Source organism: Pelmatolapia mariae, linkage group LG3_W, assembly GCF_036321145.2.
Source record: "Pelmatolapia mariae isolate MD_Pm_ZW linkage group LG3_W, Pm_UMD_F_2, whole genome shotgun sequence".
Taxonomy (NCBI): Eukaryota; Metazoa; Chordata; class Actinopteri; order Cichliformes; family Cichlidae; genus Pelmatolapia; species Pelmatolapia mariae.
Genome location: NC_086229.1, coordinates 35,939,560 through 35,952,717, shown reverse-complemented (window position 1 = coordinate 35,952,717; position 13,158 = coordinate 35,939,560). Strand labels below are relative to the sequence as shown.

The 13,158-nt window shown below is 48.4% G+C and overlaps 1 protein-coding gene across 1 annotated transcript in view; it reads left to right on the top strand.

Annotated features, from left to right (window-relative positions):
* The window catches only part of LOC134622347 (NACHT, LRR and PYD domains-containing protein 12-like), a 134,601-nt gene that overhangs the window by 10,139 nt on the left and 111,304 nt on the right, over positions 1-13,158 (top strand). Inside the window, exons 4-6 of the mRNA XM_065470152.1 lie at positions 441-614; positions 6,781-6,954; positions 9,566-9,574. Of these exons, the coding sequence (XP_065326224.1) occupies positions 441-614; positions 6,781-6,954; positions 9,566-9,574 (357 nt within the window). The remainder of the gene's footprint in view (positions 1-440; positions 615-6,780; positions 6,955-9,565; positions 9,575-13,158) is intronic.

The following is a 13,158-nucleotide window of genomic DNA, read 5'->3' as shown; positions in this document are numbered from 1 at the left end:
TAGTCTCACAGCCAGCTGCACATAGAGAAAAAGTGTTGTTAGTCCAAGTCAGAAGATGACTTGTTGGAATAAAAATGAGCTTGAAGTTTGTCTGCTCTAAAAATGTGACTGGAAAAAGGTGTTGTTGGACCGTGTCCATTTCTTTCACACTTCACCATTAAAGGTGAAGCCATGTGGTTCCTGGAATGAAAAACATGACTGTTTCAAGTCTTTTTACTGTTTTTATGATACATGTACGAATTTAATGTGAAACATTCAGAGTTTCTTCTCTTGTTGTGTTTGTTTGAAGCTGCTTCCTGTTGGCTTCAGCTGTTTGGAGTTTCCATTTTCTAAGCTTCTACATTCTGAACCTTCTTCAGCTCTGAACAGATTATGAAACACTGAATGATTTCAAGCTCACACTTTGTCTAATAAACTTACATCTTTCATTCTTTATACAGTTTGAGGAGCTGTGGTTTGTCAGAGATCAGCTGTGATTATCTGGCAGCAGCACTGAAGTCCAACCCCTCCCATCTGAGAGAGCTGGATCTGAGTGGAAACAAGCTGCAGGATGCAGGAGTGAAGCAGCTGTGTGGTTTCCTGGAGAGTCCAGGATGTGGACTTGAAACTCTGAGGTCAGTCACCATGTTTTAGTAGTGCTAAGATGAATATGATGTCAAAGTTGTGCTGACACTAAACTGCAGAACTAAGGGTGATATTATACTGATCCACACTGAGGTTCTTCATTTTAATGTCTGTTTCTTCATCTGTGGTTTAGTCCATTGACTGTAGCAGAACAATGTTCACATTTCAAACAGTGATACTCAAATTATGGCTCGTGGCCCTCCACATGGTGCCGAGTGGCTTGCTGACCATTCCTAATTCAAACAGAGGGAACCCTGATCAACTGTGTGGCATTCTTCCTGACAGTTCTAAGTATCAGACACAACAGTGAATATCAATCAATCACACCTGATCAAACGGGGTCTCAGAGTTACAAAGATTGAGATCTTAGCTTTAATTCTGAGCTGATGGTAAAAAAAAGTGATGTCGTTGCCGTTCACATTCTGATATATTGATAAGTGAATGGATGTAAATGTCTGTGAAGGTTCTCAGTCATCCAGGTCATCGGAGTCAAAGGAGCTCGCAAAGAACAGCGTCTGGATTTCTTTAAGTTGCTTGAAGACGTTTCACCTCTCATCCGAGAAGCTTCTTCAGTTCTAAGGTCAAATGGTGGAGAGTCCCAGATTTAAACCCAGTGGGAGTTTCCCCCCAAAGAGGGACAAAGGACACCCTGATGATCCTCTAATCGCCTGAGCCAAGGTGTGAAAATGGGTGTGGGTCCCAATCAGCCAGGGTTTCGGGTGAGCTCATTTTGAAACCTGGCCCCACCTTATCATGTGATTTCCTGAGGTCAGATGACCCAGGGTGTGAGTGGGTGTTAAGGCGTCTGGGGAGGGAACTCAAAACTGGATTATAGATGGCAGACAGTTGGTGTCGTAAACCACCGCCTCTGTTCAAAGATGGTCGCTCACAGTGGACATAAATGGCCTCTTTCACTCCTCTTTCAAACCATCTGTCCTCTTTGTCCAAAATGTGAACATTGGCATCCTCAAAAGAGTGACCTTGGTCCTTTAGATGCAGATGAACTGCTGAGTCTTGTCCCGTGGAGGTGGCTCTTCTATGTTGTGCCATACGCTTGTGAAGTGGCTGTTTGGTTTCTCCGATGTAGAGGTCTGGGCATTCCTCGCTGCACTGTACAGCATACACCACATTGTTAAGTTTGTGTTTAGGAGTTTTGTCTTTCGGGTGAACCAGTTTCTGTCTGAGTGTGTTGCTGGGTCTGAAGTACACTGGGATGTCGTGCTTGGAGTAAACTCTCCTGAGTTTTTCTGATACACCGGCTACATAGGGGATGACAATGTTGTTGCGTCTGTCTTTCGTATCCTCCCTCGCTGGTGTCTGATCTTCTTTTCTGTGCCTCTTTGCTGACTTTAGGATAACTGCATGTTGTGAGTGCTTCCTTTGAATGTGTGTGACGTTGAACAATAATTCTTCATAATCACTTGGTTTGGTTATTGTGGGAAATATCTAAATGACTGACTTTAAATATCACAATTATCCTGCTGATCAAAGTCCAACACTGAGTTTGTAAAAACATGTTTGTCAATCATTTTGTTGGTTTCTGTGGAAAATGATTCAATAAATTCCTGCTAATACACAACATGTCATCATATTTCCTCATAACCCTCTTTTCTCTGACCATTTGAATTACATTTGAATTTCCAAAAAAGGACTCCACAGAGTTTGGTTAAATTACTGACAGTAGATGTTTGTGTGAAAGTGCTGAAGCAAATTAGTGTGTGATGTTCTTTCAGTGTTGGACTTTGCAGATTGTCCCTGAGCACTGATGTCATAGCCAACTGCACATAAAGACCAGTGTTGTTAGTCCAGGTCAGAAGATGACTTATTAGAATGAAAATGAGCTTGTAGTTTGGCTCCTATAATAATGTGACTGGAAAAAGGTGTTGGACTTCAAATATGTCCATTTCTTTCACACTTCACCTTTAAAAGTGAAACCATGTGGTTCCTGGAATGAAAAACACAACTTTTTCAAGTATTTTTCATGTTTTTTATGGAGGACCACAAGAGTCACGCACATCAAAATAAAAAATCCTGTGCTTAAATAATGAATTGTAGAATAAATTCTGCTTTTGTAAATCCATTTTCGAATTCCAATTTAATAATCTGATTTTCAAAATGTTTTTTAAAAACTTCATTTCAAAATCCGCTTTTGAATTCCAATTTAATAAATTGATTTAAAAAATGTTTATTAAAATGGCGATTCTGCTCCTCATTTCAAAATCCATTTCCCTTTCCTATTCGCTCATGGATCAGCTCCCTGGGATCAACACTTAAATTAGCAACTTCATTTCAAAAATCCTACTGCAATGCAAATTAGCCACACCGTGGGATGTAAGGAGCTCTCTGATTGTTTGGACAGACCATTGACTGTAGGAAACATGGACAACGCCACAGCTCCCCAAAAATGAAGCCAAAACGTCTCTATCGCCCCCTGGTGTCTGGCTGCAGTATAGGTCATAAACCCCACCTCCTCCATGTTAGCGGATGGGACTGGGGTCAGACTAAAATAAATTTATTCTCCTTAGATAATTTTTTTCCAAAGATTCTTTCTTTTGTTATCAATAGTTCTCATCATGCTGATTGATGTCCCAGGGGTCTCCTTTCCCATCTTTCCCATAAGTTTGATTCTAATTCCTACCGCGGTGATGTTAAATTGGGGTGAAACGTCATCATAGCAGCTTTGACTGGCAGCTGCAGTCACGGAGAAACTTGCGTATCTGTGTTCGGGAATAGTAGATAGAGTGTAGGCTCTGAGAGGAGGGCCAGCGTTTACGCTACGAAAACACGACTGAGTGTTTTAACCTGACAGTCTGAGGTGTTCTTCAGTAAACTGGACTACCCGACTAAAGGACCCGAGGCCCCGCTGAACTTTTTCGGCAAGTTAAACGTGTTTGTAAGATAATCCGTAACTACCGTCCTTAGCTAGGTCCTGAGACCTAGCTAGCTAAAATGAGCACTCGGCTGTCAGGGTTCGTTTAGCTAATCTGTGCAGGTGAATGAATTTACTAAAGAAATTAAGAGAAACGTTCCGGGCTAATCAGTCACTAATTACTGTTACTGTACTTTTATAACAAGTATTATACTGTAAAAGTAACAGGTTGCACCCTGCTGCAGCTCCTGTGCAGAACTGAATATCAAATATATGCAAACAACAGCATGTTTTCAGTCTCTTGCCACATCTGTAAAGACAGTAACATTTTTTTTAAAAGCTTGTACTTCAGTAACTCCTCATTAATCAGGACCTATGGATTAAAGTACTGTAGTGTACTGTAATACTGAAAAAAATGTGAGAGAAGAACTTCAGATCCTGAGTGTGTGAGGACAGAAGAACCCACAGTTCTGTCTCCAGTGCTCCCAGTGTCACCCGCAGTTCTGTCTCCAGTGCTCCCAGTGTCACCCACAGTCCAGGCCCAGTGCTCCCAGTGTCACCCGCAGTCCAGGCCCCTGTGCCGCCTGTGCCGCCTGTAGTCCAGGCCCCTGTGCCGCCTGTGGTGCCTGTAGTCCAGGCCCCTGTGCCGCCTGTAGTCCAGGCCCCTGTGCCGCCTGTAGTCCAGGCCCCTGAGCTGCTTGTGTCTCCTGTAGTTAAGGCTCAATCATTACCAGTTTCACTCATTCACTCCATGCAGGGAGAAAGTTTTCTGTCAACCCAAGGTGCTTTTCGTGGTTTAGCCACCATTGGCACAGTTTGCCACTCCAGGGCTTCCCCAGAGGCTAGGTCTCGGTCCCCAGCTGATTCTGGACCCCTGAAGTTTAAGCAGCCACCTGAGTACTACTCCATGTCAGCATTGCCTGGGCAGAGCCAGTGCTCAGTGCATTGCCAGTCGCCTCTATGTCTGCTAGTGGAGTCCATGACTGCTGGCCTAGCGATGGCTTTCGCTGGAGGGTCCGAGGGACCGTTCCGGCCTTCAATTCGTGTCTCCGCTGGAGGGTCCGAGGGACCGCTCCGGCCTTCATCTCTAGTCTCCGCTGGAGGGTCCGAGGGACCGCTCCGGCCTTCGTTGTCAGTCTTCGCTGGAGGATCCGAGGGACCCTTCCAGCCTGCTGCGCCTCCGTCTCCGTCTCCCACGCCGCCGCCTGCTGCAGCGCCTACGTCTCCGGCTCCCACGCCATTGCCTACTGCAGCGCCTCCGTCTCCGTCTTCCATGCCGCTGCCTGCTGCAGCGCCTCCACTTCCGGCTTCCACGCCGCCGCCTGCTGCAGCGCCTCCGCTTCCGGCTTCCACGCCGCCTTCTTCAGCGCCTCCGCTTCCGGCTTCCACGCCGCCTTCTTCAGCGCCTCCGCTTCCGGCTTCCACGCCGCCGCCTGCTGCAGCGCCTCCGCTTCCGGCTTCCACGCCGCCACCTGCAGCGCCTCCGTCCCCGGCTTCCACGCCGCCGCCTGCAGCGCCTCCGTCTCCGGCTTCCACGCCAGCTGCAGCCACATCACCCTCGCCAGCTGCAGCCACATCACAGCCACACCGCTGCCTTCCGCACGGCCGGCCCCTGGATGCCCTTCGCCTGCGTCGCCGCTGCTGCCTTCCGCACGGCCGGCCCCCGGACGCCCTTCGCCTGAGTCGCCGCCGCTGCCTTCCGCACGGCCGACCCCCGGACGCCCTTCGCCTGAGTCGCCACCGCTGCCTTCCGCACGGCCGGCCCCCTGAACTGTTTGGGCTCCGGTGCTGTCGGCCCCCTGGCCAGCCCCCTGAACTGTGTCCATGTTGCCGTCCTCACGGCCGGCCCCCTGAGGTATTCTGTTTTGGACTGTTTTTCTGTGCTCTGGTGTGTTTCTTTTCTTTTGCTTTGGACTCGTGTTTTGTTTTTGTTTTTGTCTTCTGACTTTCTAGTGCTCCTCTTTTGTTTTGAGTGATGACTGTATCTCCAACTGAAAACCATTGTGGCCAGGTAAATTCAATCAACTTTTTTAAGGAGAGCTGTTAGATGCTGTGCTCATGAGGACAATGGGTTTTAACTTGGAGCACAACACGAAGCTGCCATATTTGATCAACAATCAAAACACTTAATTGATCAGAATTAAGACAAAATGTAATATCCTCATATGATGACACATGACCCAGCATAGTTTTAAGAATGCAAACTTTCTTATTAGAAGTTTCCACAGCAACCAGAAAGGGACAGACTTCTGGCTGGTCTTAATGAGTGGCCGTTGCTCTCTGTCTCTCTCTCTGGGATGGCTGTATGGAGGATGTAACACCTATGATGAGGGCTGAGGTGTGTGTCCATGTCAGGAATCAGCCATCCTCAGCGTCCAGGTTAGGAAAAATGGAGCCAGGTTAGGAAAAATGAAGCCAGAAGATATTCAAATAAATCTCTCCACAGCTGCTGATGAATCCTACAAAAAACAAAGTTTGTTAAAAACACTTGCAGGTGAATCACCACTGATTTATCAGTGACATCTGTTCACTCAAAAATTACTGATAAATGGATAACTGGAATATATATTTTATAATTTCAAAAATGTACTGTACTAAATGGAACTATATATGTCAGATGTGGTGTGATGCCTGTGGGATTTTTAACAGGACCCAACAAAACTTTACTGTACTCATGCTACTTTACCAAACTTTTGATAGCTAGGTGTGCAGTTCCAGCTTTAAATGCATTGACTTTTTAGATTGAGAAATTGAAGTTATAAGAGGTCAGAAATGTTTGCACTTGCTTATGAGCCTAAATCAATAGTGTCTTGATGCATGCTCGATCATCCAGGTAAGGAAATCTTAAAAAGCTGGTTCCGTTTATCTGGATATACCTTTTTTAGTGGGAGAAACATTTCATCACTCATCCAAAACAGGTACATCCAGATGAACAGAATCATCTTTTAGGGGTTAAATCAACAGTATTACTGCCCTCTGCTAATAAAGGGGTTTAATATAAGGAATGCAAGAACTGACAGCTATTATTTTAATCAGCCTGTCTGAGTTGTTTCAACTCTGAGTATCATAATGTAATGTGGCAACATCTGGGCTGACTGACTGAATTCAGTATCTGTATCTTTACATTTGCATTGCAGAATGTTTTTTAAAATGAAGTTGCAATTCCAGCTGCTAATCCAAGTATTACTCCCAGGGAGCTAATCTGTGAGCGAACAGGAAAGGGAAATGGATTTTGAAATGAGGACACGCTTTGTCTAATAAACTTGCATCTTTCATTCTTAATACAGATTGAAGGACTGTGGTTTATCAGAGATCAGCTGTTTTTATCTGGCAGCAGCACTGAAGTCCAACCCCTCCCATCTGAGAGAGCTGGACCTGAGCTGGAGCAACCTGCAGGATTCAGGAGTGAAGCAGCTGTGTGATTTCCTGGAGAGTCCAGGATGTGGACTTGAAACTCTGAGGTCAGTCACCATGTTTTAGTTTTGCTGAGATGAATATGATGTGAAAGTTGTGCTGACACTAAACTGCAGACATCAGGCTGATATTATACTGATCCACACTGAGGATCTTAATAATAAAAACTGTACTGCATTAAAAACAATTACAGGAGGTAGGATAACCAATCTTTAAGTAGGATAACCAATCTTTAAGTGACGATCTGATGAAACCTGTTTCTGGGTCCAAACTACTGCATTTTTTAAAGGCTGTTGTGTTTTTAACATGTTTTAATGCTTTGTATTTTGTTCTATTTAATCTGAACAACTCCCTTAAAAAGTCAGTGATCACTGTCTGCCTCTCTCGGTTTTTATTACCACTGTTTATTTTAAAGCTCAGTTTTTAAACCCTTTGATGTCACTACAGCCCAGCCCATGCAGCAGTATATTAATCACTAACCTCGTATTGTGGATGGATTATCTTAGTTGTTCTCCTGACTGAAGTTTGGTCCGTTTACAGCATCCTGCCATCCTGCCATCCTTCCCATCGGGAACCCTCATATTAGCTTTTATAGAGTTAAAAAATATTAGTGTTCATGCTCCAGTTTCACTGTGTTTATATTATTGTAACTTTTAATTCATACTGTGGCGGTTAAGCTGCCGGATTTTTGGCTTCAGGACCCTCCTTCGTGGTTTGTGTACTTCAAAGCTCAGTTTGCTTTTCGTGACATTTCAGCCAACGACACAAAATACCATCATGTAGTGGCCTCACTAGAACTGCTGTTTACCCGCTGTGTGATAACCATCCTCCGGGATTTCCCCGCCGAAGGGAAATACACCGCTTGGAAGGCACTGCTGCTGCAGCGCTACTCCAGGCCAAGAAACTCCTCTCTCTCTTGCCTGGGTGATGGTGCCACTCACTAGCTCATTTAGAACACGCTGTCCTTGCTGGGAACAGATAACGGCAGATTCCGCTTCACTCACTTCTTCCTCAGACAGTTGGTGCGAGCTGGCCTCGTCAACTCCCTGCTGCTGGCCGCGAAGGATTACCGCTCACTCGCAGAAGAAGCGGATAGCATTCTCCTGGCTACCAGGAGCTTCGGTATCCAAGTGATAGTTCCCGACACACCGACGGCATCTCCTGCGCCCCCACTGTTTCTCCCGGGGGTCTTCGACTCACTGATGGTTGCTGGGATCGCGGCACAGCGCTGTGCTGCCTTTGCAGTTTTGAGGCCCAGGGAAATGAGCGTGCCAGTGCTCTATAGCGAGCACGACAATAAAGAAAGGCTGCTCTTCATAGAGGACTTATGCTCGGGGAGACATGGCTGCAGGACACTGAAGAAGAGAAAAGAGAGATGGGGGATGAAGAAAAGAGGCGGAGATGAAGCAGAAGTTTAGCTCCAGAGAGGAGCTGTGTCTGTTTTTTGGAAGCGTCTTTCTGGGTGGGGCTCAGGTAGCTCCGCCCACACTGTGATATTCAAGCAGGTGAAGAGTAATAAATAACAGCACAGTTTAACAGCAGACAGGATTTCATAAGCTTATGTACAAACATGTGGAATGATGGTGGCAGGTACATAAACAGGTCCATAGAGACTGAAGCGTGTCTCCATTCCTTTGCATATTCCATATTTGATACTGAGAGTTTCCAGAAGAGCAAACATCAAACATGCCTCCAAACATGAGACGAATCAGACTGACATCATTTCTAAAGAGAACAGTGTGAGCTCTCAGCAGGTCATTTCAGTAAGAAGGACAAACAGTGCAGCAGGAATGACTAAACCCAATAAAAGTCGGATTTGCTCGTGTTCAGGTTGTTCTACAGCAGCAGTCCCCAACCTTTTTTGCGCCACGGACCGGTTTATGCCCGACAATATTGTGGCATTCAGAGAATTCTCAACAAAGAAGCTCTCAGAGAGATTGCAGTTCAACCCCAAACTGGTAGGGGGAGCTCTTTATTAAAACACACACGGTACCACACTGTGCTTCAGAGGGTCAATAAGCACAAGCCTGAACTCACTCATGGTACGACATTCTTTCATCAACAATAACTGTCACTGAACTCACTACAGCATAAACACAACATTCAATCTAACAGCCAAAAGAAACGTAAACATAAACAACAAAACAAGAACATTAACAGCAGCACATGTCCCAAGGCATGATGGGAGAGAACAGCCGCTCCCCCAACACGCCACACAGCCCCCACCTGAGTGGTTAGCTGTCCCCAGCAACCGGCATGTCCAAAGCAAAGTCTCTGAGGTGTTGGGGAAGGCGACGGTGTCGTTGAGGACGTTCCGTGGGTCCCCCAGCCGCCTCTGAGGCCAGGTTGGGGGCCTGCGGTTGAAGCTGGGGCCCTGGCTCCTCCCTGGGTGGACTCAAAGGCTGATAGGTGTTTGACTAGCCGCACCCTGTAGACCACGTCGGACAGCCTCTCGAGAACAGTGCAGGGTCCAACCCACTGGCTCATCAGTTTGGGGGAAAGCCCTTTCTTCCTCTCCGGGCTGTAGACCCACACATGCTGACCTGGCAAGAGTCCTTCACCCTTGCAGCGGGTATCATAAGCTCGCTTCTGCCGGGAGCCTGCATCTCGGAGAGCCTGCCTGGTCAACTGGTGCACCTCCCGTAGCCGGGCGAGGAGGTTGTGGAGGTAGCCCAACCCGGGGTCCCCGCACACTTCCTGCTCGGGGGGGGATCCAGACACCAAGTCCACTGGGGTACGAAGCTCATGACCGAACATCAAGGCCGCTGGAGTGCACTTAGTAGATTCCTGGACTGCAGAACGGTAGGCCATTAGGACCAGGGGAAGGTGTTGATCCCAGTCACGCTGCTGGCGGGAGGTCAGGATGGCAAGCTGGGTGGCCAGGGTGTGGTTGGAGCGTTCCACCAACCCATCACTTTGGGGGTGCAGTGGCGTCCTCCGGGTCTTCCTGATACCCAGCCGCTGACAGACCTCCTTGAACACCGCAGCCTCAAAATTCCGGCCCTGGTCGCTGTGCAGTTCCTCTGGTACCCCGAACCGGCAGAACATCTCGTTGACCAGACGCTCAGCGGTGGTAACAGCACTTTGGTCAGGGACTGCATAGGCCTCAGGCCACTTAGTGAAGTAGTCCATGGCAACCAGGACATAGCGGTTCCCCTGGTCTGTGGTGGGGAAGGGTCCCAGGATGTCCACACCAACCCGCTCCATGGGAGCCCCCACCTGATACTGCTGCAAGGGGGCATGAGAGCGTTGGGAAGGCCCTTTCTGAGCCGTGCAGGCATCGCACCGATGGACATGGAGTTCTACGTCCTGGCGACACCCGGGCCAGTAGAACCGAGACCAAAGTCGCCGCAAAGTCTTGGTTACTCCAATGTGTCCTGCCCCATGGACCAGCTGGAGGACCCTGGACCGCAACTGTTGAGGCACCAAGAGCTGGAAGACCTCACGGTGACCCCCGGGAGCCTGCCAGCGGCGATAGAGGAGGCCGTTTCGGCTTGTGAGGTTGGCCCATTGGGAGTAGAGAGCCTTGGTCTCGAGGTCCAGTGCAGATACTTCTGGCCATGATGGTCTCTGACCGGCCCCAATCCAACACTGAACCCGGGAAAGGGCAGGGTCTTGGTTCTGGTCGTGTTGCAGCCGTTGGGGATCCATGGCCTCCAGACCCTCGGTATCCCCTGCGGTGGACTGGGCCTGAAGACTGCTACAATGCCCACCCGGAACAGAGTCATTCTCATGGCCGCCCTGTGGTGACGCGATCACTGAAGTCATGCCCTCCCGGTCCTCCAAGCGTTGGCAGTACCTGCACTGGTTTTCCTCACAAGGGCGTCGGGAGAGGGCATCTGCATTGGTGTGGAGACGTCCCGCCCGGTGACGAACCTCAAAGTGGTAATCTTGCAACGTCTCCAACCACAGGGCTAGCTGTCCCTCCGGTTCTTTAAAGCTGAGCAGCCAAGTGAGGGACGCATGGTCTGTGCGCAGGAGGAACTTCTTCCCGTAGAGGTAGGGTCTGAAATGGCGGAGACCCAGAATGATGGCCAGCCACTCTCGACGGGTGACACAATAGTTCCTCTCTGGTCTGCTGAGGGAACGGCTGTAGTAGGAGATGACCCGCTCCCCCTCAGGGCCTTCCTGCGACAGTACAGCCCCCACACCCGTGTTGCTGGCATCGGTGTCCACGACAAAAGGAAGCTGCAGGTCTGGGTAGGGCAGCACCGGTGCCTCAACCAGTGCAGATCGGAGCCGATCAAATGCCACGGCACAGTCCTCACTCCAGTGGAACTCCCGGCCCTTCTGTGTGAGCTGGTGCAGGGGGCTTGCAATGGTAGCAAAGTCCTTGACGAACCGCCGGTAGTATGATGCCTGGCCAAGGAAGCTCCGCAACTCAGCAGGGTTGCCCGGAATGGGCCAGTCCTTCACAGCAGCCACCTTTGCGGGGTCGGTGGAAACCCCTGCTCAAACGGGTTGGGGACCGCTGTTCTACATCATCATTAATGCTGCTCCACTACCATCACGGCAGCTGACCAATCAGCTTCTGTGATGTCATGTGACACTCTGTGACTCAGGGGAAAAGACTGGAGAAATGCTAAATTGCTAACCTGAGATACAGTAAAAGTACTGTGTGTTCAGTATGAGATGAGTTTGGTAGTACTTTGTGTGCACAGATGGACTCTACAGGAAATCTCCTCTATGAAGAAACTGTGAAAGTTTGTCCAACAGTGGGAAACATTTTAGAGAATATCTGTGAAGCAGAAGCTAAAACTAATAATAGAAGAAAAGCAAAATAATGATCCAAAACCTGCTCTGAGCCATCGTTTAAACATCACTATCAGACAGTAAAGGCTTCCAAAGACTCCTCACCTCTCACACTTAGTTAAAGATGCTGGTGCTGTCCACAGATCAGCTGACCTGGTGGGTCTCCATGATCAGCTTTGTTTCTTGGAGATAAAGGCTGAGCTCATTAGAGCTTCAGTTCTCCAGAGCAGCAGGATGTCTGATGTCTGCACAAACACTAAAACACAGCAGCTAAAAATAGTTGTTAAAAGAAAACGAGGTGGGAGCTGATTCTTCGTGTTCACTGTTGTAGAAGGTACATTTAGTCACAGCTGATTCTTGTCTTTGAACAATCAGAATGACTACTGTTGTAAAAACATGCACACAATGAACCAATGAGAGTGAAGAACAGGATAAAGAGCTCCTTTGATGGTGGCAAAGAAATGAGCAGCAGATGGGCTTCCAGTGTTCCCTCTAAGATGCGCGCATGCGCAATCGCGCACTGCTGGCACTTTCTCTGCGCACAGAAAATCTAACCTGAATTGAAATTAAAATAAATATGTTAACAATTCCGTGAATCGCTATCTTATCGTGGTGGAGGGGTTTCTGTGTCCCAGGGATCCCAGGGGCTATGTTGTCTGGGGGTTTTTGTCCCCTGGTAGGGTTTCCCATGGCAAATTGGTCCTGGTTGAGGGACCAGACAAAGAGCGATTCAGAAGACCCTTATGAGAAAAACATCAAGGGGACAGTTTACCCTGCCCGGGACAGGGTTACCGGGGCCTCGCCCTGGATCCAGGCCGGGGGAGGGTGCCCGAGGTCAAGCGTCTGGTGGCCGGGCCTTAGTCCCCTGTTGAGAGGTGGCAGGCTGGGGTGGGTATTCTAATATCACCTCGGCTTGCTGCCGGTACGTTGGGGTTCTTCCCGGTGGATGAGAGGGTTTGTTCCCTGCGCCTTAGGGTCGGGGGATGGGTCCTGACTGTCATTTGCACTTATGTGCCGAGTCGCAGTTCAGAGTACCCAGTCTTCTTAGAGTCCCTGGGTGGGGTGCCAGAAGGTGGAGACTCTGTTAATAACAATAATAATAATAATAATAATTATGGATTGTATTTATATAGGGCTTTTCTAGGCACCCAAAGCGCTTACTGAGCGGTGTTTTGTTATTGGACTTCTGTACAAATCACAGTTTGGCCATTTCTGGTGGTGCCAGTGTCCGGCAGCCTCGCCTCTGTCAGTGGGCCCCAGGGTGGCTGTGGCTACAATGTAGCTTGCCATCACCAGTGTGTGAATGTGTGGTTGAATGGGTGGATGACTGAATGTGTAAAGCGCTTTGGGGTCCTTAAGGACTATTAAAGCACTATGCAAATACAAGCCATTTACCATATAACGAACACCTTGTTCGAACATGAGAGTGTCCATAAGTGTACGTGGCACCAGGACACTCTAGGCCGCATGTCGATGATCGATTTTGTAATCGTATAACC